The 25,332-nt window shown below is 36.5% G+C and overlaps 1 protein-coding gene across 1 annotated transcript in view; it reads left to right on the top strand.

The window, feature by feature from the left end:
- Positions 1 to 25,332, top strand: part of LOC121369658 (vacuolar protein sorting-associated protein 13A-like) — a 184,805-nt gene that overhangs the window by 56,240 nt on the left and 103,233 nt on the right. The window contains exons 6-17 of the mRNA XM_041494703.1: positions 2,661 to 2,728; positions 5,946 to 6,107; positions 8,842 to 8,934; positions 9,663 to 9,720; positions 10,218 to 10,336; positions 11,217 to 11,398; positions 12,575 to 12,719; positions 13,209 to 13,335; positions 14,746 to 14,843; positions 16,417 to 16,553; positions 18,844 to 18,935; positions 19,907 to 19,921. Coding sequence (XP_041350637.1) covers positions 2,661 to 2,728; positions 5,946 to 6,107; positions 8,842 to 8,934; positions 9,663 to 9,720; positions 10,218 to 10,336; positions 11,217 to 11,398; positions 12,575 to 12,719; positions 13,209 to 13,335; positions 14,746 to 14,843; positions 16,417 to 16,553; positions 18,844 to 18,935; positions 19,907 to 19,921 — 1,296 coding nt within the window. The remainder of the gene's footprint in view (positions 1 to 2,660; positions 2,729 to 5,945; positions 6,108 to 8,841; positions 8,935 to 9,662; positions 9,721 to 10,217; positions 10,337 to 11,216; positions 11,399 to 12,574; positions 12,720 to 13,208; positions 13,336 to 14,745; positions 14,844 to 16,416; positions 16,554 to 18,843; positions 18,936 to 19,906; positions 19,922 to 25,332) is intronic.

Consider the following 25,332-nt stretch of genomic DNA (forward strand, 5'->3'; position numbering starts at 1 on the left):
TTTAGCTCAGCACAGTCTAGACCCTCCTCTGCTAAAATTCCTACACACACGTGTGGAGGTCAGAGTATTTTGTGGTAAAAGGTAGCCAATTCAAATGTCACAATAGCTGATTCAGATGTCACTATAGCTGATACAGATGTCACAATAGCTGATACAGATGTCACAATAGCTGATACAGATGTCACAATAGATACAGACGTCACTGGTTTTCATATGGTTGCATGCTTATTTTGACAAGCTTATGCAACACAATGGAACAATTGGTCAACACATGTCATTGGCAAAGCTGTAAAATGGGTCCACTGGAGTAAAGGACACACTTCTGGCATTGTGATTGTTATATATATTTTGAAGTTATTCAGACCCACACACAGGTATTGTAGGTAACTGATGCCAGCTGTGTACTAGTATTATCTAAAGAGAGAAAAAAATTAATAAAAAATACAGATTTAATATGTAACACAATGTACATTATTATGATAATAGATGAATACTGATTATTCAATACATTATCCATTAACACAACTACAATATATTGTAGTAACATCTTATCATCATATCTCCATGCAAACTAAAACTCATCATGGAGTAATCTCCCCTACCAGATACACCAAGATGTATAGTTTGGTGGTGTCATGGTAATCAGTCGGACATAAGGCTGGTAGGTACAGGGTTCGCAGCCCAGTACCGGCTCCCACCCAGAACGAATTTTAATGACTCATTGGGTAGGTGTAAGACCACTACACCATCTTCTCTCTCACTAACAACTAACTCACTGTCCTAAACAGACATCCCATATAGCTGAGGTGTGTAACCAGGACAGCATGGTTGAACCTTAATTGGATATAAACACGACTAGAGAACGTTGCTTTATTAATGATCAGCTATTGGATGTCACACATTTGATAATTCTAACACTTTTTTCCATTAGCATCAAAGAATCTTTTATGTGCACTTTCCGACAGACAGGACAGCACATACCATGGTATTTGAGCTGTGGGGTACTGGTTGGGGCAGTACTGGTTGGGGGATTTGTGATCCAGTGGGCCTTTTTGACCTACTCTTTATTAGTAAAGATAAAAATTAGCTTATGCCTCGCCACTAGAAGTAGTGACCCGTCCCCCACTAGAGATTATGTCCCTCCACTAGATTAGTTCCCATGGGCTGTAATGTCATTTGTACCCAATGGCTTCTGTCTGAAAACATCAGTTTTTGTTTCTGGGAAACAGCATCTTGACAGTGTAAGTTGGGTGAATTATGGGGACTAATCACCCACACATGCATTCCGAGTGACAGTTACAGAACTGTGCGAGAGATTGCCAGTCAAAGTGGACGAGATAATGAATATTTATTCTCTTGCCGGTGGAGAAATTAAGATTGTCATGGGACTTGCAGGAAATTGTCTTGATGTTTACATGACACAACTGGAAAAAGGAAAGGAATGTTTTGGTTTATGACCTTGCAGCACGTAGTTTAATCAGTGACTTTAAGGTGCCTACATGCAGGGAACATTTTGTGGTCAGAATTTGATTAGCAACAGCTGCTATTATTTTAAAAATAGATTAGTAACTTCTGGTTTAATGTTTTAAAATTCTGGAGGGATCCCTGAAACTTGCATGGTGAATCACAACATGATACTAAACAAAATATTCCCAGGTCTGACATATGATACTACCAAAAAGCAGCATGGGGATGTTTTATATGCACTTTTTCATAGACGGAGCAGCACATACCTTTGATACATACCAGTCACGGGGCACTGGTTGACAAATAAAAAAAAACCCATTTAAGTCCACTGTGAACAATTGATCATGTGACTCATTGCACCTCGGGTGGGGGAGCAGTGGCGTAGCGTAGGCAGGGCCACCGGGGCAGTTGCCCTGGGCGCAAAATTCTGGACAGGTGGAAGGGACTCTGGGAGTGCTAACGGTCCACTGGTTAGGGGGCGCAATACTTGCCTTGCCCCTGGTGCTGGCAACCCACGCTATGCCACTGACACTGACTATATCTTTGTCTCCTCCCCACCAACAGGTTTAATCATACTGTCCTGGGCCCCGTTAAGTGCATAACTACCTCTGATGACTACGAGTAATAATGATCAAATGTTTGACATCCAATAGCTGATGATTAATTAATCAATGTGCTCTAGTGGTGTTGTTAAACAAAACAAACTTTTAACCTTATGCACTTATGGTGATCTTAGAGCTAAGATCGCTTCGTGGAACAGGTCCCTGGGCATCTTTTCAGCTATTTGGCCTGTCAGTATAGAAGGTGGAGGTTAATGGTTTATTGTTGGCTGTTAGTGTTGAGGTTGAAGTAAAATCATATACCTAGACCCATCCCCACACTGGATCTGTTACTGGTTCTTCTTAATTAATTAAAATTGATTGCCTCCTCAGGAATGTGTGCAGGGGGAGGGTTTTGGAGATTGAAACCCCTCCCTGCTCAATCTACAAAGAAGTATGACTCAACCCCCCCACCCCCCCCCCCCCCCCACACACACACACACACACTATAAACTTTGATCGCCACAGTCTAGACCCTGTCCCTGCTAAAATTCCTGCATACATGCCTGCTCCTCTCCCCATCTCATATGATGATTCCTGCAACAGCTCTTATCAGAGTTACATGAACTAAAAATATATTAATTTGTTTTTCAGTTGAAAGTACAGAAGAAGAACCAGGATTTTATGAGAAACTTATGACCAACTTTGTGAACAGACTACAGGTAATTGTGGACAATATGTGAAGGTATATGTCGTGTGCATTTCCAGAGAGGTTCAGAATGGTTGTGTGAATGAACTCCCATTTGGTGATATTTGCCCCTTTACTGAAGTTCCTTTCTTTGATCAAATTAAATATTAGCCATACAATTTACTAATTCAATACAAAAATTAACCCCTATTACTTATGTCTGGTGAACTCTGGCACTTTTATAATTGTTTTTTGGAATCAATAATCCTTATGTTAAAAAAGAAGTCTGCTGACATCCATGGATAAGAGTATCTACTTTCATTAAAAAAGTGTTTAATTTTCATTGAGACAAAGCCCCTGCGTGTGCTGTAACCTCACCGTGGTGCAGGGGTGTAACATTCTCTTTGAGAATGGCCAATACAGCACAAAATTGAAGTTTTGAGTAAAGTTCAGTGTTCGTAAAATTCTGTGGTATTTGTGTTTTTGTACGGTTCTTTTCACTGGTTTTTTTTAAGTCTTGAATTTTTATATTGATGTTGATCATCAACATTTATTTGCATTACCATAGTTTGACACCCAATAGCCGATGTATTTTTCGTGCTGGGGTGTCGTTAAACATTCATTCATTCATTCATTGAGACAAAGATTATACAACATCCACCATGCCCAGGGCTTTTAAAAGGTCAAAATCTAGACTTGTGGCTTTGATGTCGGTGTAACACAGTACTTGACCTACTAAGGCATGGATTACACTGAAGTAAGTTGAGAATAGTTGTTCAAGTTACCAAGAGGTTAAATGTCAATAACTTCGTTCTCGTCAAAATTCAGGTCAGTAAAAACAACACCTGACATACTTGGATCGGTTGTTTTATTCAAAGATACATGATAAACAAACAAATGTTAATAATAGTAAAACAGTCATATGATTGGATCATAAACCTGTGTATGGGGTACCAGGCACTATGGTTATTTTTGTGTCTGCACACTATGGTTATTTTTGTGTCTGCACTATGGTTATTTTGGTGCCTGCACTATGATTATTTTGGTGCCTGCACTATGGTTATTTTGGTGTCTGCACTATGGTTATTTTGGTGCCTGCCCTATGATTATTTTGGTGCCTGCACTATGGTTATTTTGGTGCCTGCACTGTGGTTATTTTGGTGTTTGCACTATGGTTATTTTGGTGCCTGCACAGTGATTATTTTGGTGCCTGCACTGTGGTTATTTTGGTGCCTGCACTGTGGTTATTTTGGTGCCTGCACTTGTTATTTTGGTGTTTGCACTATGGTTATTTTGGTGCCTGCACAATGATTATTTTGGTTCCTGCACTGTGGTTATTTTGGTGCCTGCACTATGGTTATTTTGGTGCCAGCACAATGGTTATTTTGGTGCCTGCACTATGGTTATTTTGGTGCCTACACTATGGTTATTTTGGTGCCTGTACTATGGTTATTTTGATGCCTGCACAATGGTTATTTTGGTGCCTACACTATAGTTATTTTGGTGCCTGCACTATAGTTATTTTGGTGCCTACACTATGGTTATTTTGATGCCTGCACAATGGTTATTTTGGTGCCTACACTATAGTTATTTTGGTGCCTACACTATGGTTATTTTGGTGCCTACACTATGGTTATTTTGATGCCTGCACTATGGTTATTTTGGTGCCTGTACTATAGTTATTTTGATGCCTGCACTATGGTTATTTTGGTGCCTGTACTATAGTTATTTTGGTGCCTGTACTATAGTTATTTTGGTGCCTGTACTATAGTTATTTTGATGCCTGCACTATGGTTATTTTGGTGCCTGTACTATAGTTATTTTGGTGCCTGTACTATAGTTATTTTGATGCCTGCACTATAGTTATATTGGTGCCTACACTATAGTTATTTTGATGCCTGCACTATGGTTATTTTGATGCCTACACTATGGTTATTTTGGTGCCTGTACTATAGTTATTTTGATGCCTGTACTATAGTTATATTGGTACCTGCACAGATTACTTTTGGGGCTGGGATCGAGGTCAGTTAGTAGAGCATTCGCATTAGGTGCTCTTATTGTAGGATAGAACCACCTCAGTGGTCCCATAAACCTGATTGGAGTTTTCCTCATCCCAACCAGTGCCTATGACTAGTATATCAAAGGCCATGATATGTGCTGTTTTCTCTATGGGAAAGTGTATATAAAACATAACCATTGGAAAAATGTAGCAGATTTCCTCTAAGACTTTATGTAAAAATTACCAACTGTTTGACGTCCACTAGCCAATAATTAATAAATCAATGTGCTCTAGTGGTGTCATTAAAAACAAAACAAACTAACTTTTTTTTAAAGGTCAACATCTAGATTCAGGCTTTAATGTCAAGGTCACAAAGTATTTGACTTGATAAAAAAAAATTTTTTGTTAAACTACACCATTAGAACAAATTGAGTAATAAATCATCGGCTATTGGATGTCAAACATTTGGTAACTCTGACATAGAATCTTAGACAGGAAACCAGATATATTTTTCCAGTAGCAGCAAGGGATCTTTTATATGCACTTTCCCACAGACACGAAAGCACATACCATGACCTTTGACCAGTTGTGATGCACTGGTTGAACGAGAAAACCCCCAATTAGTTGAATGGATCCACTGAAGTGGTTTGATCTTACGACACAAGCACCTGAGGCTAGCACTCAACCAACTGAGCTAAATCCTGCCCTTGACTTGCTATAGGCAAGAATTACATGGATGACATATATTGCTGTGTACACAGGACTTCTAGATTATGGTGGTCCCACTCCCATGGCTAGTGATATTCAATGTTGGGATAGTAAATAACTACTATTGCCATGCCTGATGGCTAGTAAATTTGTTTTGGTCAAGTGTTGCATTTAAGTCTGTTTTGTAAATGTGAATATTCTGCCCCTTCCTCCCCTCAAATCTAAGGGATTTTAAGCTCTATCTCCTTCTTTAGATGACACATCCAATTATTCCTATTAGTAAAATTTTATTTACTTCAAGTAGGGCTAGTGAATTTTTAATATGACTAGTAAACTTTTTAAATCACTGATCCCACGGCTAGTGGATTGTTATAACAATTGTAGAAGCTCTGGTACATTTCTCTTCATCTAAGCTTCACTACCATAAGAAACCATTTTAAACATATACAATTAGCTTAAATTTAACAACATAATTTTCCTCGCTGATTTATGGCCACGAACCCAAATCAAACCAAAATAAAGAAACTTTCTTTTTTTATTACAGCTGTCAATTCGGAACATTCACATCCGCTATGAAGACACTATCACGAACGCTGACCACCCGTTTTCATGCGGCATCATGCTGAAGCAAATCGCCATCCACTCAACAGACGCGAAGTGGAATCCACTGAAAGGAGACGCGGCATCATCCAATTTTATGCACAAGGTGAACTTTATGCTTATCGGGGCCGGATGTAGCCCAGTGGTAAAGTGCTCGCTTGATGAGAGGTCAGTTTAGAATCGATCCCCATCGGCGGCCCCATTGGGCTATTTCTCATTCCATCCAGTGCTCCACAACTGGCGTAACAAAGGCTGTGGTATGTACTATCCTGTCTGTGGGATGGTGCTTATAAAAGATCCCAGTGGTAAAGCACTCGCTTGATGCGTGGTCGGTTTAAGATCGATTCCTGTCGGCGGCCCCATTGGGCTATTTCTCATTCCAGCCAGTGCTCCACAACTGGCGTAACAAAGGCTGTGGTATGTACTATCCTGTCTGTGGGATGGTGCTTATAAAAGATCCCAGTGGTAAAGCACTCGCTTGATGCGTGGTCGGTTTAAGATCGATTCCTGTCGGCGGCCCCATTGGGCTATTTCTCATTCCAGCCAGTGCTCCACAACTGGCGTAACAAAGGCTGTGATATGTACTATCCTGTCTGTGGGATGGTGCTTATAAAAGATCCCAGTGGTAAAGCACTCGCTTGATGCGTGGTCGGTTTAAGATCGATTCCTGTCGGCGGCCCCATTGGGCTATTTCTCATTCCAGCCAGTGCTCCACAACTGGCGTAACAAAGGCTGTGGTATGTACTATCCTGTCTGTGGGATGGTGCTTATAAAAGATCCCAGTGGTAAAGCACTCGCTTGATGCGTGGTCGGTTTAAGATCGATTCCTGTCGGCGGCCCCATTGGGCTATTTCTCATTCCAGCCAGTGCTCCACAACTGGCGTAACAAAGGCTGTGATATGTACTATCCTGTCTGTGGGATGGTGCTTATAAAAGATCCCAGTGGTAAAGCACTCGCTTGATGCGTGGTCGGTTTAAGATCGATTCCTGTCGGCGGCCCCATTGGGCTATTTCTCGTTCCAGCCAGTGCTCCACAACTGGTGTAACAAAGGCTGTGATATGTACTATCCTGTCTGTGGGATGGTGCATAGAAAAGAGTAGCCCATGAAGTGACGACAGCAGGTTTTCTCTCTATATATCTGTGTGGTCCTTAACCATATGTCTGACGTCATATAACTGTAAATAAAATGTATTGAGTGCGTCGTTAAATAAAACATTTCCTTCCATAACACTGTAAATAAAATGTGTTTAGTGCGTCGTTGAATAAAACATTCCCTTCCATAACACTGTAAATAAAATGTGTTTAGTGCATCGTTGAATAAAACATTTCCTTCCATAACACTGTAAATAAAATGTGTTTAGTGGGTCTCAACTTGAATAAAACATTTCCTTCCATAACACTGTAAATAAAATGTGTTTAGTGGGTCATTGAATAAAACATTTCCTTCCATAACACTGTAAATAAAATGTGTTTAGTGCGTCATTGAATAAAACATTTCCTTCCTTGTACTTGTCATTCGCTCTTACCATTCACCAGTTTCTTCTCTCCTGTTCTAAGTATTCTAAGAATATCTACTTTAAATCATAAAATATTAATGATCTTCAAATTTAGCGAACACCAAAAAAGATATATATTAGAGACATAAAAAGTTTAGCAAAGTCATCATTGTCAGACTTTAAAAAAAGCAAGTTTAGGTTGTAGGATAGGACGAAACAATACATTTGATATATTTTAATGTTATTCAGCTTACAGACAATTAAATTAAATAGAAACTTGCAGTAATATGCATGCTGTCATCAGTAGCATGTAAACATTGTCTTCTTGTAAGTCTAGATTTAGCTTTATAAAATATTAGTGTTTTGTATGGCTTTGTTAAATTCACTAATATTTTATGCTCCCTAACATTTCCTGTCTCACAGTATTCCACTCTCTCTCTCTCTTCTTGGGTGAGACGTAGCCCAGTGGTAAAGCGCTCGCTTAATGCACAGTCGGTATGGGATCGATCCACGTCTGTGGGGCCATTGGGCTATTTTTCATTCCAGCCAGTGCACCACGACTGATATATCAAAACCTGTGGTATGTGCTATCCTGTCTGTGTGAAAGTGCATATAAAAGATCCCTTGCTGCATTAGGAAAAATGTAGCGGGTTTCCTCTAATGACTCTAAAGTCAGAATTACCAAATGTTTGACATCCATTAGCCGATGATTGATTAATCAATGTGCTCTAGTGGTGTCGTTAAACAAAACAAACTTCTTCTCTCTCCAATTTTCTTGAATTATGTTTGTTAGCAATTAAAAGCAATAAAATCAATATCTATTTCTTTCATCTTGGTTTATAATAAAATATTTATATTTTTGTGATTTTTGGAGAAGCCTCACTCAATATAAGCTTTCTGTTGGCCAATTCCAATACTTGCTTATTTTGTATTTAGCAATAAATAAATAAATTTTTAAGATGATATTATAGCAGAAATTGTTGTGTACATGAATGTTTTCAAACAGCAATGATTTTGAAATAATTAAGATTTGGCCTTTAAATTATTTGTGTGTTTTTTAATACTTCCCTTGCTTCTCTTTCTTTTTATTTTTAGGTAACTACAAGAAAATAGTCACAGTTATAGTTGAATATCATTATCAGGCAGTGTCAACTGTTCATATAAAAACATCTTCAATTTAAAAAAGATATTTTAATAAATTAACAAATTTATTTCCCAAGAGAAATCTGGTTATCTCAAGGGAACACATACAAGGTTTTGTTTTTGTTTTTTTAAATGTTAAATTGTTAAAAAGTAGATACATGTAGTATTTTTAGTCAGTAATGTAAAGAAATATATTTCAGCTTCTGCGACTGGAAAACTTGGCAGTGTACTGGAACCCCTACATTCCTGAGCAGCACCTTCTGAAGACCAGACTTAATAATGATGGATGGAGGGTTAGCATAATCTACATATTCTTTTATACAATATTTTGACACTAATCTAGGAAAAAAAAAGCCATGAGCTGTCAATTTATTTAGTGATGTTATCTGATCCAAATCCAATAAATAATATAATAATTGTTTATGATTCTTTTGATCACTTCTCCTCATTTGATAAGCACAGCCGACCGCCATCTTTGCAAGAATCTTCTTGCACTTATGTCTAGTCGACTACTATACACACATTGTGCTAAATATTGCATACAAAGATGATTTCATAAAATACAACCACCATGGCAGCTGCCATCTTTGACTTGAACACAGAAGTGACTATATATACAGCAGCCTTGTGTATAGCTTCAGCTAATGATGGCTGGCCATCTACACAGCGATCATATTTTTTTGGGAAAGACCCATGTAAGGCCATGTAAACTTTCTTGTGTGAAGCACGAGGTACATATAGTAAATTGTATAAGAGCAGAAAGTTTGTAGGTTTTTAGGAATGAGGTTGAGAAGTTAATCTTAACAATGGTTTGTATTAGGAAGTGAATTCACACTATTAAAAAAACGATATGAGGATGTGAAGATAGATGGAACAAATTCTTTATTTTATTTTTTTTTATTTTTTTTATTGCACCAGTATTATTTAAAAAGAAAAAATTACCAGCAAAGAATTAGAAATATTTTCTTTTACAGATTTTTGTTTCACTTTTGAGATGTGTTCAATTTCTTTTTTTTTCTAGAATCTGTTAAGGATGTCAATTGATTCTCACAGCATACTCCAAGAAGAGTTTGATTTCAGTAAGTAAACTACACTTCATAAAATAACTGACACAATTTTTGTGTTAAAGGCTTGTATCCAGGTATCTTATTAAATACACAACTGGTGTAACAAAGGTATGGTATGTACTATCCTGTCTGTGGGATGGTGCATATAAAAGATCCCTTGCTGCTAATCAAAAAGAGTATCCCATGAAATGGCGACAGCAGGCTTCCTCTCTCAATATATATGTGGTCCTTAACCACATGTCCGATGACATATAACCGTAAATAAAATGTGTTGAGTGCATCATTAAAGAAACATTTCCTTCCTTTCTTATTAAATAATTTATATCACTGCTTGTTAAATATTTCTATTAAAGTATTTAATGCCACCAACTTTATTATCTTTTTGGAATCTCTTACCATCTTTTTAGAATTGAATTAGAATTAGTTCAAAACCTTAAACTGCTATTAAGTTGTTCATACTTGTGGCTTATTAGCCCTTAGTGACTAACATATTATCATTGCTTGTGTAGTTATTGAGCCGGTGACCGCACAAGCACGAGTCATCATTAGCACGGAGAACAATAGCCTTCCCAAGATGTTTGCAGACTTCACATTGGAGGAAATAGAAGTGCTACTTTCTAGACAACAGGTAATAAAATTTTATTATTTGCATCTTCTAGGCTTTGCTGAATTTCAAAGAGATACTGAAAATTTATCCCAAATTTTAAATTTACTCACCTGAAATATTTATATTTGTGCACAGCTCTTTAATCTAGCTGTGTTTTGATTTAACTTTTAAATTTTTGTATTGATGTGATTATTACTTCATTCATATATTTACCTTTTTTGACAAATGTATTGGTAAACAATGATTCATTCATTCTTTGTATCATCTAAAAATGTCCATTTCAACCAATGTTCCATGCAGGGCTTCTAGAATTTTTATAAAATCCACTAGCCATGGGATCAGTGATTAAAAAAAATTACTAGCCACGATTAAAAATTCACTAGCCCTACTTAACTACAAATACAATAGTAATAATCAGATATGTCACCTAAAGGGGGAGATAGAGCTTAAAAACACTAACGTTGGGGGGGTTGGGGTGTGGGCAGGATATTCATATGTACAAAATAGACTTAACTACAACGTTGATAAAAAAAATAAAAATTCACTAGCCATCGGGCATGGTAATAGTAGTTATTTACTAGCCCAACATTGAATATCACTAGCCATGGGAGTGGGGCTACCATAATCTAGACGCCCTGGCACCGTGGCTGAGTATATAACAATGTTTGGTGTGTGCCATCCTGTCTGTGGGGAAAGTGCCCATTACTGCTAATGAATATTAAAAGTAGCTTAGTGGTGGTAGCAGGTTTCTTGTACCATTCTCTACACAAACTGTCACAGTTACCAATAGCTACTGCTTAAGCAATGACTGAATGTACTTGGGTAGCATTAAACAAAGATATCTAATAGCTGCTGATTAAACAATGTGCTGGGGTGTCATTAACATTCCTTTCTTTTTCAGTTTCTCAACCTGCTGGCTCTGCATGAATCGTTTCAAATGATGCGAGTTAACCAGCGATACCGAAAATACCACCCAAATGTTCCGCTCAAGGTTAGCCCAAAGTCGTGGTGGTTGTACGCGTATACGGCCATTTTGGAAGAGGTGATTCGGCCATATTCATGGGAGAGAATCAAAGAACACAGGTACCTCAGTTTATCATTGGCCTTTTGTTTTGGCAAATCTTCTATTCAGTTTTGTGTAATGGTATTTGTAGCTAATATGCTAAGACAACAATGTTTAGCAATTTGGAAAAGGTGTTTAAATAAACAGGGGTGCGAATTATCATCGGATCAGCTGTTTTCCTCTCATGGAACATTGTGTTTCCTCGCATTTCAATCGTCCTTTCCTCCAAAATGTATCAGATGGCACAGATTTTAACCTAGGATTTCAAGAATATCCGGGACCCCTCTAGATTTCCTCTTTTTTACAGTTCACCAATTCCCACCCCAGAATAAAAGAAAAGTCTTGACTTTCAAAGTAAAATGAGACTGTGAATTAAACTGATGCATCGTTTGTCTCTATAAGTAACAGGAGATTTTCAGTACAAAATAAAAAGTGTAACATTACTGTCTTGTCATTGAATGTAGCTTGGGTTTTTTAATACAATGCACAATTGCTGAGAAAATTTATCTTAGTTTAGTAACTTTTTTAAGGAATGGAGGGGAGCAGGATATAGTTTAGTGGTAGAAGTGAAATGCTGTTTGTGTTACAGACTGAAGTACAGTAAATAACCTGACTACTGTTTGACTGAAGTATAGTAAATAACTTGACTGCTGTTTGACTGAAGTACAGTAAATAGCCTGACTGCTGTTTGACTGAAGTACAGTAAATAACCTGACTGCTGTTTGAGTTAAGACTGAAGTACAGTAAATAACCTGCCTGCGTTTGTGTTACAGACTGAAGTACAGTAAATAACGTGACTGCTGTTACAAATTGTAGTACAGTAAATAACCTGCCTGTGTTTGTGTTACAGACTGAAGTACAGTAAATAACCTGACTGCTGTTTGTTACAGACTGAAGTACAGTAAATAACCTGACTACTGTTTGTGTTCAGACTGAAGTACAGTAAATAACCTGCCTGTGTTTGTGTTACAGACTGAAGTACAGTAAATAATCTGTCTGCTGTTTGTTACAGACTGAAGTACAGTAAATAACCAGACTGCTGTTTGTTACAGACTTAAGTACAGTAAATAACCTGACTGCTGTTTGTGTTCAGACTGAAGTACAGTAAATAGCCAAACTACTGTTATAAATTGAAGTACAATAATAACCTGCCTGCTGTTATAAATTGAAGTACAGTACTGATGTTTGTATTATAGACTGAAGTACAAGAAGTACAAGGACCTGTACAAGAAGAGTCTTGAGAAGCCGGACAACGAATCAATCCGCATTTCTCTCTGGGAGCTTGAAGAGAGTCTCAACGTCGCAAACATCCTCGTTGCTAGGGAACACGCCAAAGTGGAGGTGAGATATTTAAATAAAAATGGCCGATATCTTAGAACTTTAAAATTCACAAACTATCACCACAATTTTTATTTTATTTGTTCAATCATTAGTTCATTCATTCATTCATTCATTCATTCATTCATTCATTCACTCATTCATTTATTCACTCATTCATTATGACATAAAAAATAGCAATGTTTTTACTTCATTTTGAAAAATGTTCTAATCCATCCACCCACCTACCCACATCTATCCATCCATCCATCCATTTATCCATCCATCCATCCATCCATCCATCCATCCATCCATCCATCCATCTTTCCATCCATCCACCCATCCATCCACCCGTCCATCCACCTATCCATCCACCCCACCCATCCATCCACCCATCCATCCATCCATCCATCCATCCATCCATCCATCCATCCATCAATCAATCCATCCACCCTTCCATCCATCTTCCCACCCTTCCGTCCATCTATTCATTTTATAATTTTGTCTGTCTAGTTCATACACGAAACACCTGAAAGAGCCAAACGGGTTAAGAAGAAGAAAAAGACTGGCTGGTTCGGTTCGTGGTTTGGATCGAGTACCTCGGATGAAGAAGAAGTGGATATTGAAAAACCAGACAAACGTAAGGAACACACTTGGAGAATTATGATCCCAGATTGAAAATGTTTCTTTAATTATGTCTACGTGTCATATTAATTATGTTTATCCATCAGCAGTCCATAAATCAATGCTGGCCATTTTATTTAACTTGAATTTGATGCTTATAAATAGCAAATTAATATTCAAGTATGATATCCTTCACTAACTGTCCAGGAAAAGATTTTTTTGGGTTTTTTCTTTTTATCCCACTGACCCTTTCCTTTCTTCCTAATCTGGCAGAAAGAAAGAAAGAAATGGTTTATTTAACGATGCACTCAACACATTTTATTTACGGTTATATGGCGTCAAACATACGGTTAAGGACCACACAGATATTGAGATAGGAAACCCGCTGTCACCACTTCATGGGTCTCAATCTGGCAGATGCTATCTTTCAACATCTTTCCCTATACCCCTCCACATCACAGTCCTTGTCTTTCTAATTGTGACAGGTGCTTGCTTCTTTTCCAGAATTAATATTTAATTGATTACAGAGTTGATGCTTAGCTCTTGTCTTTTGTCTCATGTCTAAGTCCAGAACAAGAACTAATGATTAGTTCATATAGCAACTTTGTGAGTATGAGTAGCTCATGTGTCTATGGGTTTCCTCATGTTCTGAAACAAGTATCAAAATAACCATACAGTAGACACCAAATAGTCATAGTTTAAAATGTGCTGAGGTGTCTTTAAACAAGTATCAAAATAACCGTACAGTAGACACCGAATAGTCATAGTTTAAAATGTGCTGAGGTGTCTTTAAACAAGTATCAAAATAACCGTACAGTAGACACCAAATAGTTATAGTTTAAAATGTGCTGAGGTGTCTTTAAACAAGTATCAAAATAACCGTACAGTAGACACCAAATAGTCATAGTTTAAAATGTGCTGAGGTGTCTTTAAACAAGTATCAAAATAACCATACAGTAGACACCAAATAGTCATAGTTTAAAATGTGCTGAGGTGTCTTTAAACAAGTATCAAAATAACCATACAGTAGACACCAAATAGTCATAGTTTAAAATGTGCTGAGGTGTCTAAACAAATCGGGGCGGGACGTAGAGTGGTAAAGCGTTCGCTTGATGTGCGGTCAGTGTAGGATCGATCCCCGTCGGTGGACCCATGGGGCTATTTCTCGTTCCAGCCAGTGCTCCAAAACTGGTGTAACAAAGGCCGTGGTATGTACTATCCTGTCTGTGGGATGGTGCATATAAAAGATCCCTTGCTGCTAATCGAAAAGAGTAGCCCATGAAGTGGCAATGTCTCAATATCTGTGTCGGCCTTAACCATATGTCTGATGCCATATAACCGTAAATAAAATGTGTTGGAGTTCATCGTTAAATAAAACATGTCCTTCCTTAAACAAATATTCTCTTCTTATAATCTTGTGTTCTAGATAACTGGCTGGCTGGTTTGAGTAACGAGGAGAAGGAGAAGCTGTATCAGGGAGTTGGATACGACCTGAATGCCAATATGACTGCTATGTCACCTGAGGTGAGTAGTAGTTTTGTCAAATTTTAACTTCAGTGTTGTTGAGATAGTTGTGGGATCGTAGAACAGTGTGTTGAGCTTATTACTGAGGGACTTTGTTCACAGGCTCAAATCCCCTTGGCGGACCCATTTCATGGTTGTTTCTTTCCCCCATCTTAAACCAGTACCCTATGACTGGTATGGCAAAGACCATAGTATGTGCTGCCTTTTCTGTTGAAAATTGCACGTAAAAGATCCCTTGCTGTTAATGGAAAAATGTAGTGGATATCATCTAAGATATCATCTAAGAATTATCAAATGGTTGACATCTGATAACTGATGATTAATTAATGTGATCTAGTGATGTCATTAAGCAAAACAACTGTTTGTTGAGATGGTAGCTAAAACATTAATTTGTTTAGACTCCGTAATTTTCATTCAAAGTGTGACAAAGGGGTTACTGGAAGCCATTATTTTTCCTACTTAAGAACACTGTTAATGTTCAGCTAAAGCTGTTTAAATGTTAATTGATGTGATGTGTATGTATGCTCCAAGTATGTCATTTAGAATAATTTTTCCTTTCACATTATTGTCACTTAGTAAACATATGTAAAGAGTACAGATGCAGCATGAATCATTCACAAAAAAACATCAGTTAAAATGCTGTCGTGTGGAATTTTATTTTTCAGTATGTCAAACTAACATTTTCAGTAGGTTTGACTTATTTTCATTATGTCATATTTTGATATTTTCAGTATGTCAGTGTTATTTTCAGTATGCCAAACTGATATATTTAGGTAGTTTGTTAATCTGTTACTTTCAGTAGATCAGTGTGTGCATTATGTTCTGAAGACTAATATTAATAATATTGTCAGTGTGGTAAACTAATATTTTCAGTATGTGAGATTGTTATTTCGGGATTTAAAAATGTGATAGTTTCATTAATTTAAAACTGAGGTATTTTCAGTATATTACAGTGGGTTTTTTTCAGTGTGTCAGACTGTAATTTTAATAGTTTGAAACTGCTATTTTCAGTATTTAAAACTGATATTTACAGTATATGAAACTGTGTTATTTACAGTATGTAAAACTGATATTTTCAATATTTAAAACTGTTATTTACAGTATATGAAACTGTGTTATTTACAGTATGTGAAACTGTGTTATTTACAGTATGTGAAACTGATATTTTCAATATTTAAAACTGTGTTATTTGCAGTATATGAAACTGTGTTATTTACAGTATGTGAAACTGATATTGTCAATATGTTCCACTGTGATATTTTAAGTATCTTCCACTGTGTTAATTTCATTATGTTCCTCTCTGTTATTTTCAATATGTTCCACTGTTATTTTCAGTATGTTCCTCTGTGTTATTTTCAGTATGTTCCACTGTATTATTTTCAGTATGTTTCTCTGTTATTTTCAGTATGTTCCACTGTGTTATTTTCAGTATGTTCCTCTCTGTTATTTTCAGTATGTTCCACTGTGTTATTTTCAGTATGTTTCTCTGTGTTATTTTCAGTATGTTCCTCTGTGTTATTTTCAATGTGTTCTACTGTGATATTTTCAGTATGTTCTACTGTCATATTTTCAGTATGTGAAACACAAAATCCAGATAATTCTGAAGAGCTGCTGCCTGTCGCTGGTCAACTACAGTAAAAAGATTCTGCAGGTGTCGGTCACTCACATGTTGGCTACATGGGAGGACCGCCCCGCCACTGGTGCATTCAGGTGACCACAGCCACCGTTATATACTTACTGTGTCTCCACTTGAATTCAGGACATAACACCCCCTGGACAATATTCCCCCTGTTATTTTCTGAGTGGATTATATCTGCCCCGCCACTGGTGCATTCAGGTGACCACGGCCGTTGTATACTTACTGTGTCTTTACATGATTTCAGGACATAACACCCCCTGGACAATATCCCCCCTGTTATTTTCTGAGTGAATTATATCCACCCTGCCACTGGTGCATTCAGGTGACCACGGCCGTTATATACTTACTGTGTCTTCACATCATTTCAGGACATAACACCCCATGGACAATATTCCCCCCCCCCCCCCCCCCTATTATTGAGTAGATATTTCTGCCCCACCACTGGTGCATTCAGGTGACCACAGCCGTTATATACTTACTTGTCTCCACAAGATTTCAGGACTTAATACCCCCTGAACAATATCCCCCCCCCCCCCATTATTTTCTGAGTGGATTATATCCACCCCGCCACTGGTGCATTCAGGTGACCACAGATGTTATATACTTACTGTGTCTCCACCCAAATTCAGAACATAACACCCCCTGGATAATATCCCCCCTGTTATTTTCTGAGTGGATTATATCCACCTCACCACAGGACATGATACTTCCTGGACAATATTCCCTTGTTATTATCTGAGGGGATTATATCTGCCCTGTCAGAAAATGACAAAGGGGAATTTTGTGAGGAAGGAGGGATTATGTCCCTTCCTGACTAATCCACAGGGGACCTGTAGTGATCTTTATGACACTTAAACAAGGCTATTAATATAAGTATTTAATATGTTATTTCTGTAGGCATGAACTTGTAACAAGCCCATAATATGGCTCAGTCAATGTCATTGGTGAACAAAAGCAAGCATGTCCATACGATTTTATGGTTTTATTTTTGTTGTTAGCTGAAGGAAAGAAGTACAGTCACATATCATTATCTTGACTGTTTTTACTTCATCAATCCAAGATATTTAGAAGTCAAGAAATAATCCCATGGCATAATTTTCACTAACAGTTATTATCCTCATTTCGAAACACCAATATCTCAAGCTATTTGATTCAGTCCCTTCAGCATCTCAGACTGTGCATTTGAAATATGATGTCATTCTGTCATCTCCTTCTAGTTGATTTCTCACTCCAGCCAGTGCACCACGACTGGTACATCAAAGGCTATGGTATGTGCTATCCTGTATATAGGATGGTGCATATAAAAGATCCCTTGCTGCCAATCGAAAAGAGTAGCCCATGAAGTGGCGACAGCGGGTTTCCTCCTTCAATATCTGTGTGGTCCTTAATCATATGTCTGATGCCATATAACCGTAAATAAAATGTGTTGAGTGCGTCGTTAAATAAAACATTTCCTTCCTTCCTTCTAGTTGTGGCTGAAACATTTTGAGATGGTCCATGTTATTCATAAAATAAAAATAAAAAAATATGGATAATAAAGAAATTATTACACTCGCGTGACATTTGTTTCGTAAAATCAGTACGACACACAAGCTCATATAATTTCTATTTCTCATAACCACACAGGTTATTTTCTATCCTTTAGTCCACAAAAATACAACAGAGCATTGTATGAGAAATAAACATGCTGCAAGGTGTGTTTTCAGGACAGTTTAGTATTGTATATTGTGGATGATGAATGTAAAAACTATTTTTAAAAAGTCATTAAAAAGGGCATTTCAGATGGATGGGTAGGGGTCATGTGACCCTGATGACTCCCATGCTAGATCCACCAATATAAGTGATATGTGCATAAAATAGCCTGCATGGATATAACAACAAAAGCAAATTGACTGTTTTTTATAAAGGTTTTGATATCAAATTCATTTGCATCCTGCATTGAGGATGACACCCAATGGCTAATACAGTGAAACTTGTCTAAACCGGACACCACTGGGACCAAGTAAAATGTCCGGTTTTTAGACGTATTCAATTTAGAGAGGTTCTCTTCTACACAGATATTTAAAAAGGAACCAAGTAAAACGTCCAGTTTTGAGGGAATTCAGGTTTACAGAGGGTCCGGTTTTGAGGGGTTTCAGTGTGTATTTTTGTGTTTGAGGGTGGAGGTGGGTCGTTTAACACTCATTCACTCGTTCAATCGTTCATTCATTCATTCATTCATTCATGCAGTCATTCATTCATTCATTCATTCATTCATTCATTCATTCATTCATACATTCTGCATTGAGGGGACATTTTCTGTTTTGATACACTGTGGTCACTCTCTTTCTGAAATTCCTTTCACACTTCTTTCTGTTTCAGAATATCCTCCAACACTGAAAGTTTTTCCATAGAGGGTGCCTCCATAGAGCATGAACTGATCCCCATCTTAACGTCAGACATTGGAGTATATGGTAAGTTAACCAACATTATAAAAATATTTTTGATTATTTATTGTTACGTTTTGTACGTATCATATTGTCAACATGGAGAATACTACAAAAGTGGCCGTTAGATACTATTTATATTACTACGAGTTGTTTTAAATTGTATCTTAACAAGTAAAACCAATCTGGACACATTTTTAAACAACAAATTGTAAGATAAATGGTATTTAACAGACATGAATGTAGTATTCTATTACTTACGTATCCTGAAAAAAACCATGTTTAAAATAATTAAATGTCATTTCTAACTAAAACTTATTTACGGCTCTACTTTTTGTAAACAAGTTGTAAGATAAATGGTATGTAACAGACATAAATCATTGTCCAATGTAGTATTCTATTTCTTACATATCCTCAAAAACCAGGTTTAAAATAAATTAAAATGTCTTTTCCAACTAAAACTTATTGAAAGTCTTTGTGCTTGCAGTAATGTATATGTGTCGCAGTGCTTTTCGTAAATAATGAATGGTATTTTCAGTAACGGGAAACTTGTAAAAAAAAAATATTATTCACTAATGGGTAAAAAGAAAACAAATCTTGTTAACTGTATACAGTGGAATCTCGTTGGGTCGAACTCGGAAGTGTCGAATACACTGCAACGCTCTAACCAAAAATGAAGTCCCAAGTTAAACTTACACAATGTTGACCAAATAGTTAGGTCGAACTACCCGATGGGTCGAACACTTTCTCGAGCACTTACGGGGTTTAAGCCAACGGGACTCGGCTGTATTTTTATTATGACATCATACAAATTAACAGTATAGTGATCGTGTCAGCATATATGTCTGTATCAGATTCAGCTTGCAATGTAGTTAATTGTTGTTTGTTTGGAATGATTCATTTGTCTTCCAATAACAGTGTTTATTGTTTCAGAAAGTTTTGTGTAAGCTGGCTACAGTTATTGTGATTTCCAATAATGGTGTTTTTTTTTGTTTCAGAAATGGGTGTTTTATGTAAGCTGGCTATAGTTATTGTGATCTTTATTTTGCCACTGTTTAACGAACACATGCACACGTAGTCTGGCAAACTACAACTTACACTTCTATAGAGAATGGTTTTAAGTTCAAGCTAATATATATAGAGCAGTTTTTTACATTATGTACATGTTTATGAAGTTTATGTGCACTTTTAAGATTAAATGACTGTATATTGAAACCCCCCCCACCCCCACCCCCAAATTTAAACAATTTAAGAGTTGACACCAGAAGCAGTATTCAGTCAGATTTCTCAATTTGTTAAAAACATTTCCACATTTCATTTCGGTGATGTCATTAATTACAAATTCCCAAACAGGTATGCATGCAGTTCTAAAGGTTGCACACCATCATTAATTTGTTCGTGCAAATCAATTAAAAAAAAACAAGAAAGAAATGTTTTATTTAATGATGCACTACATGTCAGTGACACATTGTGTGAAAATGTTCACAATATTGAGAGAAGAAGCAAATTATACTTTACTGACATTTTTATAAATTACAGGTTAGATATACTTGGTAACTGACATGTAAATCAGGGCTTCTAGAATTTTTTTAAAATCCACTATCTATGGGATCAGTGATTTAAAAAATTTAGTAGCCAAGATAAAAAATTTACTAGCCCTACTTTACTTTAAGTTAATGCAATTTTATTAAATAATATTAATATAATCAAATATATCACCAAAAGAGGGAGATAGAGCTTAAAAACACTAACATTGGGGGGTTGGGGTGGGGGCAGGATATTCATACTTACAAAATAGACTTAACTGCAACATTTGACCAAAAATATTCACTAGCCATCAGGCATGGCAGTAGTAGTTATTTACTAGCCCAACATTGAATATCACTAGCCATGGGAGTGAGTCTACCATAATCTAGAAGCACTGTGTAAATTAATATAAAATGAACAGAAAAAAGTTAAGTGATGGACCCTGAAGCCAGAGCACTGTATCATTTTGTTGTTATGTATTAAATAACTGCATGCTATAGCAACAGTTGCTGTTGGTTAAAACTGATAGTTTTTTTAAATTACAGTTAGTTGTACTTTATAACTGGTGTATAATTAATTATAAATTAATGTAAGTTGAATAGAGAACATTTGAAGTGTGCAGCCTGAAGCCAAAGCACTGTAACATTTTGCTGTTATGTATTAAGTCACTGCATGCCATAGTAACAGTTGTTACTGGTTACAAATAACAAATAACTTCAAGCCACTGAAATATTTAAAAACTACAAAGGTTAGCCTACTTCTAATCATCAAAAGCATTTCTATATTTAATAAAAATTAAAAAGAGGGGAAAAAAAAGTAATAACATGAACAATGGTAACATGGCGACTAATCCTGATTTTGTTGCATATGCTGTGTGTCAACATTATAAGGTTATTTAATGTTACAAGTTCACAGAGACTTTATAAACACCAATAATTATATAGCATTTATGTTTTTTTATAACATAGTAGAACCAAATAACAAGACAAAGTATTTATTTTCTATCTGTTCCTATTTTGCATGATTATATATTTATTCAGAAAATATTCCCTTCAGAAAATTAAATATTTCCTCTTAGTTATAACCATTGCCCATGACTGGCATACCAAAGTATCTGGTATATACTTTATTGTTTGGGAAAGCCTGTACAAGGGGTGCCTGAAATTTAGTTTTCGGCCCAACTAGTTAAGGTCCATGTGCATGACACAGTTAAGCAAGACTGATGACTAGCAAATAAAGTAGGCCTCTCATAAGAAAGAATTCAGAAGGTTTCAGCATGGTGGCTACCAAGACTTGTGACTCCAGAACAATACACTTTCTCACACATGACCGGCTTCAAGCTTATTGACCACCTATCATATTCCCCAGATCTAGCACTGTTTGATTTTCATCTGTTTCCTAACCTGAAAAAAAAGGAGTTAGCTGAAAAGCATTACACAACTGCTTACGATGTCATTTCTGCTGGTAAGGAATGAATGAATGAATGTTTAATGACACCCCTGCACCAAAAATACAGATCGGCTATTGGGTGTCAAGCATATCATGTCATGCACATAGCCTTTACCTAGCCAGCAATCTAGGCACTGCAGCACTGGGAATGGGAATGGGAACTCTTTTAAGATGCCCATATCCAAAAGAGGTTCAGACACGCCTATCCTGGATTTTACCTTTGACATAGCCAGTGGCCACCTTCGGGACATGAGAGCACTATTGGAAGGAAAAGTGTCAGGTCAGGTCAGGTCAGAGTGTTTAACGTGTACATTCAGAGCAAGCTGTTTTAGCGCACACCTGTCCTGGGTACAGATATCAGCCTCGGCCAGCTCCTCTGTCCAAGACAGGAGGAAATGTGTGGACAAGTTCATCTTAAATAGGGCAAGAACCTTTCAGTTACCCCTCATATAAAAGATCTCTTGCTGCTTTTAGTAGGTGTAGGCTATATGGTGCCAATTGTTGTTTTTTTACTCTTGTACTGTAGGTAGATCAGGTGTAGAAATAACAGTGTTAGACTCTGAAGTGTTGTTATAACAACACACCTTCCCTTTATTTAATTGTATACTGTAAATGGTGAGTTTTAAATGGAATTGCGTTTTTACCAATTTTATTTTTGAAACGCAAATTTAAAAACGAAAGTAATTAAGATGTTGAATTTGGGGGAGATTTTTGGGTTGTTTTGTTTTAAGAGATTACTTTCAATGTGGTAATCATTGTAACATTTTATACTTTATCTTGTTATATTAATTTTTAAAACAGAAACCTTTTATTTCAAAGGTGATTTATGCATTTCTTTTATTTTTGATACATTATTATATAGCCAGTACTTCTCTTTTTTTTTGCCAATGCTCTTTATATTCTTGGGTACAATAGCAATTTCTGCATTATAGTCAGTCAGTTATATGATAGAATAGTTTTCAGTTGAGAAGTATTAGTAGTTGTTTCCATTTTAAAATGAGCTTTTCATATTTTTTTCTTCACAAATTTGTACTTATTTGTTCAATTCTGACACTTGTTGGATATTAAACGCATGTGCACACACTAACCCAGATGTGTAACTAACTAATATGTTTTAACACTTGGAATATCACATCTGCAGAAAGCCTTGTGTTTGTGTTTTGAATTAATCGAGGCAGGATTTAACTTGATTGATGGAGACGGGGGTTTAGCTTGATTGATGGTCGCATTTGGGTCTTAGGATCAAACTTCCTCAGCAGAACACATTGGGATTTTCCCTCTCCCAATGAGAGACCCATAACTGCTTTATTAAAGGTTGTGGTATGTGCTGTCCTGTCTGTATGAAAGTGTATATAAAAATCTCTTGTTGCTAAAGGAATAATGTAGCAGGTTTTTTCTAAAATTACTAAATGATTGCCAATGATTTCTCTAGTGGCGTTGTTAAACAAAACAGTTTTTAAATAAAAGATGTCAAAAATATGAGTGGTGCTTTAAACTTAGGCAGATTGTTTTATTTTCTCTTGATATTATATCTAGTTGAGGTTCAAGCATGCTGTTATGGGCATACACACCTTACCTGTCAGACAGAGATTATTGATTACTGGCTATTGATTAGGTGTTAATAGTTAGAGTGGTCTCAATTTACAACTAATTTCTTTAGCTGTTAAAAACTTGCCAGTACCAGAATATGAACTCATTACCTACCAGGCTTTAGTATGATAGTTTAACCACCTTGGTGTTGTTGTGGTTAAACTGTCAGACATAAGGCTGGTAGGTACACGGTTCACAACCCGGTACTGGCTCCCATCCAGAGCAAGTTCTAACGACTCACCATATGTCTGATGCCATATAACTGTAAATAAAATGTGTTGAGTACGTCGTTAAATAAAAACATTTCTTTCTTTCTAATGACATGAGGCCACTACACCTTCTTCTTTATCTCACTAACCACTAACAATTAACAACTAACCTACTGTTCTTGACAGACAGCCCAGATAGCAGAGGTGTGTGTCCATGACAGCATGCTTGAACCTTAATTGGGTATAAGCATGAACATAAGTTGAAATGAAAAATTAACCAGAAGACCAGTGGAGCCTGTCTGGCAAAGCATACCATATTTATAGTCCATCCCACAGGAAACACCTTTTTTCATACTATGGAATTTACCACAAGTTATTTATTTCTAAACCAATTGTTTTCTAAATTGCACACAAAAATAGTTGTATGTTGTTGTTTTTTTATTTCCAAAACTTTTACTTTTCTTCTTACATCAAACCAAACTGAAACTATGTACAAAAAAACATTTTGTAGGAGGATTGTACGGACTATAGAACCACAAGTCCAACTTGGCCATTGTAGGACGGTCTGTAGGTGTTATTACAGTCTGTAGCTATTATTACAGTCAGTAACTGTTATTACCATAGTCGATCACATAAAAGTAATGAGAGCAAGGCAGACTAATCTCATATTATTGATTTCAAATCGACGGTTCATAATCGTGTTTCAACCACTATATTTGTCTCCACTTGAAAATAACAAATGTAATCAGTATGAAGCATACATATTATCCATTTCTGTCTTATTCCAGTGATTTGCAAGTAGTAATGCAATTTATTGACTGTAGGTCTCAGACTGCATGTTATCTATAGACTGTTAATTATGTTATGAATTTTATGGAAAATGGTAAAATGTGCACATATATAGATTTTAAGACTTGCTATGGTACTAAAATTTCATATTAGTTTACTAGCAGAGTATAATTGGGGTGGGGGTGTATAGAATTGATTATCATGACTTTGAATATAATGAACAGGTATGTTGTAGTACAGGTACTAATTTGTCAGATATGTACCAAACAGTGATGATGAGTACCAGTTTCCTGATTGAATATTACCTAGAAAATACAAAGTTACTTCCTTCTAGTTCCATGGTCTTTGGTTGAAAGATAATATATAAGAAAATTAAATACTACTGGATATGTATAAACATTTAAATTATTTTGTGTAGCAAAATTGTTTTATATATATGTACAGAAAACCCACCCTTGAGCTGTATCCTAACCGGATGCATACGACGCGAGTAATATGATAATATTTATATCCTAACTAGACACTCTCCATTTTGAAATTGTTATCAACAGTTGAAGCCACCAAGTAAAACTTATATGATTTGTTAATTATTTTTTTTGGGCTGATATCACATGAGAAAAATAGAAACAATTCCCATCTGTATTGTGTGCATGCTCGACTTTCTCAATCTGTCACACTGTACACGTGCAGTTAGGATGCATCAATTGAAATCAATGATTTATAAAAAAAACTATTACTCACATAGCTTGTGTCTGGTTACAATACAGCTTTACACCTCAAAACTGTTAGGCATTAAGTAATAGAATTGCTCAAAGCACAAAATGTACAATTTAACCTCTTCACTGCTAATGATGTTGCTA

The sequence above is a fragment of the Gigantopelta aegis genome, chromosome 4, assembly GCF_016097555.1.
Source record: "Gigantopelta aegis isolate Gae_Host chromosome 4, Gae_host_genome, whole genome shotgun sequence".
Classification (NCBI taxonomy): Eukaryota; Metazoa; Mollusca; class Gastropoda; order Neomphalida; family Peltospiridae; genus Gigantopelta; species Gigantopelta aegis.